Source organism: Elephas maximus, chromosome 12 (genome assembly GCF_024166365.1).
Source record: "Elephas maximus indicus isolate mEleMax1 chromosome 12, mEleMax1 primary haplotype, whole genome shotgun sequence".
Taxonomy (NCBI): domain Eukaryota; kingdom Metazoa; phylum Chordata; class Mammalia; order Proboscidea; family Elephantidae; genus Elephas; species Elephas maximus.
The window spans coordinates 96,941,207-96,951,163 of NC_064830.1; the positions used below are offsets into that span (position 1 = coordinate 96,941,207).

At 57.9% G+C, this 9,957-nt stretch overlaps 1 protein-coding gene across 4 annotated transcripts in view; it reads right to left on the minus strand.

The window, feature by feature from the left end:
• The window catches only part of TTYH3 (tweety family member 3), a 32,729-nt gene extending 23,896 nt beyond the window's left edge, over positions 1-8,833 (minus strand). For 3 of the 4 annotated variants that reach the window (XM_049903772.1, XM_049903771.1, XM_049903770.1), the window contains exon 1: positions 8,553-8,832. In XM_049903772.1, coding sequence (XP_049759729.1) covers positions 8,553-8,675 — 123 coding nt within the window. In that variant the 5' untranslated portion in view covers positions 8,676-8,832. Of the gene's footprint in view, positions 1-8,552 lie in introns of all 4 variants that reach the window. The other variant, XM_049903773.1, reaches the window with a different exon arrangement.
• Between the last annotated feature and the right edge of the window lie 1,124 nt (positions 8,834-9,957).

The following is a 9,957-nucleotide window of genomic DNA, read 5'->3' on the forward strand; positions in this document are numbered from 1 at the left end:
GGGATTCCATTACGTGAGCTCATGGTTGCTGTGCAAGAGCTTGAGGGTGGCCCAGCTGAGGCCCCCGCGCCTGGGCCGCACACCCACCCATGCACCCCCCTCCCTCACCCACGTGGCATGCCTCAGCGCTCCAGGAATCACCCAGAAAGGGGCCCTGCACACAGGACTCAGGCCAAGCCTCCAGAAGAAGCTCTGAACTCTCAGGCCAGGGGGCTGTGCTCAGGGGCATGGGGAGACACTCAGGGTTCCAGCCCTCCCTCCATCGCAGGGAAGCAGGGGCCGCCCCTGCTGCAGAGATGCCGCCTATTTTGGTCCCCACTCCAGGGCACGGCCCAGCATGAACACCAGAACATTTCTCTGCTCTTCCTGAAGCTTAGTGCAAGTGCCTCCACCCCGCTCCTCTGCCCCCCCGCCAACCTGGGGGTCCAGCCAGGAGCCATTAGAGGGCCCAGCGGGAGCTCAGGCCCCAGGGCTCGGCCCCACCAACAGAGATGCAGCTAGGGGGCACGGACCAGTCCCAGGTTCTGGGTCAGAGCTGGACTGGACCCCAGAACTCTGGTGTGCCCCCTTACGTGAGGGCTAGGATCCCACCCAGAGGATGTAAAGCCAGAGCAAGCAGGGCTGGGCAGGATGGGCATGGCACTGGCACCCATCTCAGCAACAGAAGGAAGTAGTCACAAGGCTTTAGGCAACCCGGCCTCCTAGACACCTCTCGGCCAACACACCAGGCCACAGTCCTATTTGCAGGGCCAAACAGAGCCCCTCACCTCCTGGCATACTGCCCCTGGCAAACCCCCCTCCTGTGGGTCACCAGCCCTGGGCCTGAGGGTGGCACACACATGTGCAGGTGTGTGCATGACTTCTGATACCAGGTGTGCGCGTAGACACGTGCACAAGCCCACCCAGTACACAAGGAGCCCAGGCCCTGTGCAGCAGGGGCGGTGGACACAGAGGCCCATGGGGGTCCCATGGCAGGACCTCTCCTGGCTGCCCCCTGCATGTGGCCTCATCCCACCTGGCCTGGCCCCATGTGGCCCTGTCCCTGAGAACACGCCCAGCACTCACTCAGCACCCTTTCACTCCAGAGAAGAAACAAAGGCAGCCTCTTGGTCAGCCGGCCCAGCACAGCTGGTCCTGCCCCAGCACTGGAGGGCGGCCTGACCTTGACCCAGGCAGGCCCCGTCCATAGACAGATCCAGCTCTGCTGGGTCTGCCATCTCATCCAGCAGACACCCCTCCTTGGGACCCCAGCTCCAGACATCCTCTGGGAAGCTGGACCCATCCCCTGCCTGCAGGGTTCCCTGCTCTGGGTGACACTGAGCCCAGTGTGTCCCACCTGAGCTGTCAGGGATCTCTCCCTATCTCTCCTCAGAATTGAGAGGAGCCCTGTGTGGCCACCGGCTGAGGGGAGGGCTCCTGAGGCTAACCTGGGGGTGGGCATGTAGCACTGCTGAGGTGAGGTCTACCCTCGGGTCCTGCCCCCACATGCTTGGTCCTTGGTGGCTGATGAGGCACTTCCTACGCCAGCCCTCCAACCCTGGGCACAAATTCAGTTCCTCTTCTGCAGCTAAGGCCCCTGCAGAACGGCTTGTGGCGGAAAGACAGGGGAACTGGGTGCAGGGGTGAGGGGAGGAATGCCAGGCCTGCTCCTTCCAAGCCTTGCTGAACCAGCCCGGAGCCCCTGGCCACTTCCTCCAAGCCCATGGAGGCTGGCTGGGCCACTGGCCTCAGTTCCTCCTTCTGTAAAACAAGGGTGATAACCCACCTCCCAGGGCCACTGTGTGGAGCCCCCAGAAAACGCGTCAGAAACAAACAGTATTGTCTCCCTTCACTGGGAGTACCAGAGGAGGGAGGGTCAGGAATTGGTGGAGGACATGGAATTGCCTCCATGAACAACTGCCTCCTTTGCCATGAGACCAGAAGAACTGGATGGTGTCCGGCTACCATTATTGAAGATTTGGATCAAAAATTTTATTGAAAAATCCTGATTAAAAGGGGAAAAATGCAGAACAGAATTTCAAATTCTCGTGGAATCCAGACTTTCTGGAGCCATGTAGGCCAGACGAACCCCTAAACTATTGCCCTGAGGAAATCTTTAAGCCTTGAACTGAAACTATCCCCTGAAGTCATCAAGGAGCCAAATAATTGTTCAATCTAATTAGAAAAGAACATCTGCATTAAGTATTATACTCTTTGAAAGAACTATCTATGTGTGGTCAAATTTATAACAGCAACTCGAAAGGATAGATGAGAAGCTTAGGGGGGCAGTGGGTTTGTGTTAATGATGGTGAAACAGTTTGCCACAACTTGAAGAATGTCACCAACATCACTGAGCTGTACATGTGGAAATTGTTGAAGTAGTGTATGTTTTGTAAAGGCATATTGTCACCAAATAAATGAATGAAACAAAGAGTCTCAGCCTCTTTGGCAGAGTGGCTGTGGGCTGGGGGTCAGAGCTACAGCACACCCCACCCCTAGTCCCAGAACCTAAGAGCCCTCGGCCAAGTCCAAGACAGCTGACGCCCCTTCCCCACATGTCTCCTGGGCAAAGCAATATAGCCTTTCTGTCACTTGCAACCTCAGAGTCCTGACTGGTACCTTGGAACTCTGGGCAAGAATCAAGAACCAAGGACCCAAAACTACAAACAACCCAACTGAAAAAAAAAAAAAAAAGGGCAAAAGCCCTGAAGAGACACTTCTCCACAGAGGATATACAAATGGCCGACAAACACATGAAAAGATGCTCAAGGTCATTAGTCACTAGGAGCGTGCAAGTCAAAAGCACAGTGAGAACCACTTCAACCCCACTAGGATGGCTATTATTAGAAAATGACAAGTGTTGGTGAGGACGTGGAGAAACTGGAACCCTCGCGCATTGCTGGTGAGAATGAAAAATGACACAGGTGCTGTAGAAAACAGTTTGGCAGTTCCTCAAAAAGCGTGGCAAATGTTTTGTTATACGTATTTTAAATTTACATATTTAGAAAGAAAGGCCTGGCAATCTACTTTCAAAAATCAGTCAATGAAAACCCTATGGACCGCAATGATCCAATCTCATTGTGCACAGGGTCACCACAAGTCAGGGGCTGACTCGACAATAGCTAACAAGAACAATACATATACATACATACACACATATACATGTTATATATTTTTTACCACAATTCAAAGCAACAATTTACCATGTGATCCAGGATTTCCCCTTTTGGGTATATACCCAAAAGACTTGAAGCAGGGACGCAAACAGATACATGTACACCCAACGTTCATTGCAGCATTATTCACAACCACCAAAAAATGGACACGATCCACTTGTCCATCAACAGATGAATGGATAAACAACATGCGGTCAATCCACGCAGTGGAGTATTACTCAGCCACGAAGAGAAATGAATACAGGTTACAACACGGATGAACCTTGAAAACATCCTGCTGAGTGAGATAAGCCAGACACAAAAGGACACGTACTGTATGACCCCACTGAATAGGAAATACCAGAACAGGCAAATGCAGAAACAAAAGTAGATCAGGGGTTACCAAGACCAGATGGGAGGCAGCGATGGGGAGCTGTTGCTTAAGGGGTGCTGAGTTTCTCCTAAGGGAAAAATTGGAAATAGCCAGCGGTGATGGTTGTACAACATGGTGAACGTAATTAATGTGACTGAGTTGTACATGTAAAAATGGTTGAAATGCCAAACGTTCTGTTATATATATTTTACCACAATTAAAAAAAGACATGGCTCAAAACACATGACACCTAAAAATCAGGTGACCAAAAAGGCACACAGCATGATTCCAGTTTTGGCGACACCACCCCTCAAGTACCCATTTTCCAAATACCCATGATTGGGTATTACTTCTGGAAATGGGAAGGCAGGCAAGGCATGCTGTTGTTAAAAGCTCACTTCCTTTCCCTTAGTGGGGAGGACAAAAGGGTTCCCCTCCCCCCGTCCCCACCCAGTGCCTGGCCTGAGCCACAGCACATGCTGTGGCATTATCAGTCAGGCTCCAGGCTCTGCTAGGAGACCACACGATCCAGAGTTCAAGTCCCCTCCAAGTGGCCATCCAGGCTGGGTATGCATATCCCTAGGCATAGGGAGAAGCCCTGGTGGCACAGTGGTTAAAAGCTTGGCTGCCAACCAAAAATGTCAGCAGTTCCAATCCGCCAGCCACTCCCTGGAAACGCTATGAGTCAGTTCTACTCTATCCTATAGGATTGCTATGAGTTGGAATTGACTTGAGGGCAATGGGTTTGGTTTTTGGTTTAGACACAGGAAGCTCACCTCCTGAGGCACAACATTCTCATGCACAGTTCAGCATGGAGGGACTCCTCCCTTATTCTGGCCTGAGGCTGCCTCCCTGGGGCTCAGGCTTCTCTCTGCCTCGGGGCCTTTGCACAAGCTGCTCACTCTGCCTAGAACACCCTTCCCCAAGGTCTCTGCACAGCTACCTCTCTCTTATCATTCGGGTCTTATGGGAAATGAGCCCCACATGCCAGTACTCTTCTGTGGGGGGTCACATGCCAGCTGGTACCTGGGAGAGCCAGAAAAGAGGTGGCAAGGTCCCAACCCTCTGAGTATTTGACACCAGGTAACATCACCTCCTTCAAGAAGCCTCCCTGGCCTCCAACCTCCTCAGCTGCACCCACCACAACCCAACCACATCAGGCCGTAACCATCTACTCTCCAACCTCTCCTCCAGTAGACAAGAGTAAGAGACCGAGCAAGAGACCAAGAGCAAAAGAATGTGAACGTGACCTCTGCTCAGGATACTAGGGGTGTGAGGAGGTGGGGAGGGGTTGTTGTAGGTCATGAAGGGTTGGTGGGTGTTGGGTGCGGACACCCCCAAGTGAAGCTCATATAGGTGGGGCACATGCTCATGGTCATACAGGTAGGAGGTAGCAGAGCTGGGACCCAGCCCGGCGCTCCCCACCTAGGCACCAACCCTGCAGCCCAGGGAAGGCTCTGCTGCCCAACTTTCAGGGACCCCATCCACAGCCAAGCCAGGCCGATTGGAAAAGCAGGACTCACACCAGGACAGCTGAGGCCACGGCAGGTCCCAGCTCAGCCGCTGTGTGACCACTGTGATCCTCCTTCCACAGGCCCCACAACTCCTCCTCTGGAAAGCAGATGTTTACACCCTACCTACACATTACGGTGCCTGGTGAGTGAAACCCTGGAGGCCCCAGCAGGGGCAGGTGGGGGGCTCAGGGAATGCTGGGGATGGCTCAGCCCCCGCCCTGGACCCCAGGTTGGGCTGCTGAAGGTCTAGGAGCGGAGCAGTCCAGACCAGCGGCCCCCGTGGCAGGTAGGCATAGGGGGGCAGGGCAGAGCCCAGAAGCCCCTCTCCCCATCCCACAGACACCGTCAGTCTCACAGCGCCCACCACACCAGCATCCTCCCCAGAGTCTGTCCATTCAGCAAATGCCACGAGGCCCCCCAAGAGCTGCATGCAGTGCGGGGTGCTTTTCTCTCCAGGATGGATCAGAGGCTTTGGGAATATGGTGACCTGAAAACTTCAGCCCTAAAGAAATCTCAAACCTGTAGGATGGAGGACCCCCTCTGCACTTGGGCAAAGGCTCCGAGACTCCCAGTGTGGGCCCCATGGGGGCTAGGGGAGCTCTGGCCCCAACAGGGGGCCAGACAGGGCAGCTGGGGTAAGGGGTGTCCAGCCACCATAACCTTGCTCTGGGCCTCAGGGGCCTGGCAGGAGCAGGGAAAGTCCAGGCTAGGCTCCCAGGGGTCCACACTCCAGGAAACCTCTCCAATTCGCACCTCCCAATACCATCAGAGGGGAGTCCTTCCTACGTGCAGCCTCCTTTACACAGAGGCTGGGTGCCCTCAGAGCAGCTCCTGCCAGCTCCTAAGACCTGCAGCCCATCCCCTGCAACATGCCCCCCCCCACCTCCTGTGGGAAGACCCCCTTTTCCCGGCCCAGGCTCTTAGTGGGGCAGAGGCAAGAGGCCTGAAGCAGGATTCTGCTCTACTGTCTACTCACTATGGGATCCGAGCCAATGCCCTTCTCTCTCAGAGCCTCAGTTTGCTAATCTGTACAACGGCTACCATCGTCCCCATTTCCCAGGGCTAGTGTGGCCTCACACAGGGTCCTGTCACAGGACTGTTGGTCCGAGGGGTCTTCCAGGAGGCCTTACCAGGGTTCCCAACAGTGGCTGTGGGGGCAGGAGACAGCCAAGGACAAAGGCGATCATCCCGTGCCCCAGCCCAACCGCAGCCCCACCTCTCCCCTGGATGGCCTGGGAGGCCGGGCCCAGCCCACATCGGGGGAAAGCTGCCAGACCCCTGCGGCCAGGTGGGAAAGTACACAGATGGAGTCCCAGCCCAAGAAGTGTGCCATCGGTCGCAAGGGTGAGGAGTCAGGTATGCCTCAACCTATCACAGTATGGGGGGACGGTAGCTATACTACAGTGGGGGGGTGGGGTGTAGGGAAGGGCTCTGCCACAGCCTGCGCTACCCTGCCCCCACCCACACAGACTCTCCCACACCCAGCAGGAGTATTGGCCCCCATGCTCCTGCAAAGCAGGAGCCCCAGATAGAGGGGTGCAGAGATGTAGGCCTAGAGAAGGGTGCCCAGCGAGGGGTGGGCAGGGCCAGGCTACACACTGGGCTTGGTTTCCCACAGCCGCACGCTGCTGCTCCTCTGAGCGGAGGTGGCTGGGATGGAGACAGGCTTGTTTCCACGCTGTGAATTATTCAGCGGCTAATGCAGGAGAGACGGGTGAGTCAGAGCCTCCCACAGCACAGCGGACACCGAGGTGCTCTCATCGGCAAAGGGCCCAGTTGGAGCGCAGGCTGAGGGCCTGGTCAAGACCCCTCCCATCATTCCCCCACCACATGTCCTGGAATCCTAGCCAGGCCTGCAGAGTGTGCACCCCAGAAAGCCGGAGGGAGGGCAGCAAACACAGCGGGAAAGCTCTGGGCGGCCACAGGCACCCCAGGTTCCTTCAGGCCGCCCCAGGGCTTTGGGATTCACTAAATGTCCAAGTGCTCAGGGTAGTGAACTTTGCAAAGGTAAATCACCCCCCAACACACACCTCCTAGAACAATGACAGCCCACTTTGAAGTTCGTGGGGTACACGGAGTTGGGGGCATGACGCCCCATGCTAACCACTCCCCAGTACCGAGCTTCTAGAATGTGAGAGTCTGTTTTATAGTCCTCTATCTTATCCCAGCTCCCAAGTCCCACAGGCATGCCTGGGCTAATCCCTCAGCCCCTTTCTTATCAGCTTAGAAACAGGTGAGTGGGCATGGGGACCTGAGCAGCAGGTAAACACCTCTGCAGAGCCCCTCGCCCCGCCAGGCGCCCCAAACTTCACTTCTGGACCACGGAGAGCAGAGTCCACAGAATTCTGGGTGCCCAAGCCCAGCACCAACACATCCCACTCAATGTGGGGCACTTCGGGCCATGGAGCTTCTGGAGTCAGATCCCCAGACAGGAAGGAAAGGACAACAGCCAGACAGCTGCTCTGGACGCCAGTGAGAGTGGCCCAGTAATGGAGGTGGCGCTGGGCCTGGCATGCAGCCAGGCCCTGGAGGCCACTGGGGAGAGCCTGGTCACTGGAGAGGAGGGTTGCCAGCACCCCCCACAGCTACCTCACTCTGCCAGGGCGGGAGGGTGGGCAGAGTCTGGAAGAGCCAGCCCCTTTGGGGGACTCAGCCCCCCACCAGCCTGAGACTTACCCTGAGCCCCAGGCCAGGCCTCCTTTCCCAGGATACTGGCAGCCTGGTCTCTGAGCAGTGTCACCACGACCCCATATGCCAATCCCACAGCCTAACCACGGAGCAGTGGGTCATTACTGGCCAAGAGGGCTGGCATCTGCCCAGGCCACTCACCCACCAACAACCCGCCAGTGGGATTCCCCGGTCAGGGGTGCTCTCAGACAGCAGCTCTGGTCTCAGAGCCCCGGGGGGTCCCTGGGAGAGGGGGCGTCCAGGATGCAGAGGGACCAGGTGGAACTGACAGCTGGCGGGAGGAGAGAGGACATGACAGGAAGGGGGTCCGCATAACCCAGATGAGGGCACCTCAGGGAACCAGGGGAAAGGGCTGGAGCCAGAGGGGGCCGTGAACCCTCATGGTGGGAGACTTTAGATCCTCCAGAAGGAGGAGGGCTGTGGCCCATGAGGAGGGGGCTGTGATCCTCAGGGAGGGGGCCTGTCTCTGGGGAGGGGGACAGTGACCGCTGGGGAGGGGGACGGTGATCTTCAGAGGAGGGAAACTATAACCTAGAAGAGGGAGCCGTGGCCCTCGCCGGGGGAGGGGGGGCCCTGACCCTCCCGGAGGAGGGGAGCTGTAACTCTCGAGGAGGGGGGCTACGACCCTCCAGGAAGAGAGGACCGCGACTCTCGAAGACGGAGACCGTGACCCTCGGGAAGGAGGGGGCCGTGGCCCTTGAGGAGGATAGAGGCCCGGACACACGAGTAGGGGGGCCGGGACCCTGAGGGACGAGGGATGTTGTGATTCTCAGGGAACAGGGGGCCGTGGCCGTCGGAGAGGAGGCCATGACTCTGGGGGGCCGTGACCCAGGCCCGCCTCACCTGCTGGTAGTCGGTGTCCTCGGGCCGGAACCGGCTGCTGGTGGCCTCCCACTGCAGGTCGAAGTGGGGTAGCCTGTGCAGGAGGCTCACCCACCAGGGCGCCGCGTAGCTGACCCCGGCCATGGCGACCCGGCAGCTCGCTGCTTGGCACGCGGCGCTCGCAGGGCTCAAGGGCCCGCGGACCCCGGCCAGCCCGCCCTCATTGCCCACCCGCTCCTGAGCCCGGCCCGGCCCGGCTCGGCCCGGCTCGGCCCGGCTCGGCTGCGCTCGGCTCCGCTCGGCCGCCCGCGCCCGCCGCCTCTTTGTTCGTCGCCGCTGCCACCGCCCCCTCCCGCGCCCCCGCCCGCCCCCGCACGGCCCCGCCCCCACGCTACCATTGGCCAGCAGCCGGGAGCCCCGCCCCCGGACCGGCATTCGTTCTCCCTCCGGAGACCCCGCCCCCGGCCTACCATTGGCCCACCCCCTCAGGCCCCGCCCCGATATACGTTTTCTGGCCGGTAGCTCCGCCCCCGCACCGCCATTCTCCCGCCTTGCACCGGCCCCGCCCCCTAGCCACCATTGGTCACTGGCCCCCGCCCCTTCTTTGCCATTGGCTGCTAGGCAAAGGCCCCCGCCCACACCCGGCCGCAAGGCGCCGGACCCAGGACAGAATTGGGGGACCCTCAGCGCCAGCGTTTAGCTCCCCTTGCCCAGACACGGTCGCTCTGCTAGCAAATGGAGACGCACGCTGGAACCCTGTTCTGCGCTTCATCGCACGTGTTCGCGCGTTGGTTCGCCCGCCGTTTGTTTTTTGAGCTGGACCTGGAGGAGTGGATGGGCCTCGATCCTGACTCTGCCCGCAGGCCCCAAGTCCCCCGGCGCGCAACTTCCGCTCCGGAGAGTCGAGGGCTGCCTATAAAATGGGGTAATCTGGTTTCCAAGCCTGGCTGGTCACCTAGTAGCTGTGTGGTCTCGGGCAAATGACTTAAGCTCTCTGTCCCTCCATTTCCTCATCGATTAAAGGGGAGACACGTAGAGAAAAGGGGTATAGAGTGCTCGGTACGGCGGGGGGTACAGGAGCCACAGAAGTGCCACCCAGTATGAGCATGTAAGGGGACGGTGGAGATCTTACGGCTCACCTCACCCTCTCTTTGGGGAAGTTTCATCTTTGTCAAGACTTAAGACAAGGGCCCACTCCCCATCTGTTAGTGTGTTGTGCTGTGGTGGCTTGCATGTTGCCCTGATGCTGGAAGCTATGCCATTGGTATTTCAAATACAAGCAGGGTCACCCCTGGTGGACAAGTTTCAGTGGCGTTTCCAGACTAAGACAGACTAGGAAAAGAGGCCTGATGATCTGCTTCTTAAAATCGGCCGATGAAAATATTGTCTGATAGGGTTCTGGAAGATGAACCCCTCGGTTGGAAGG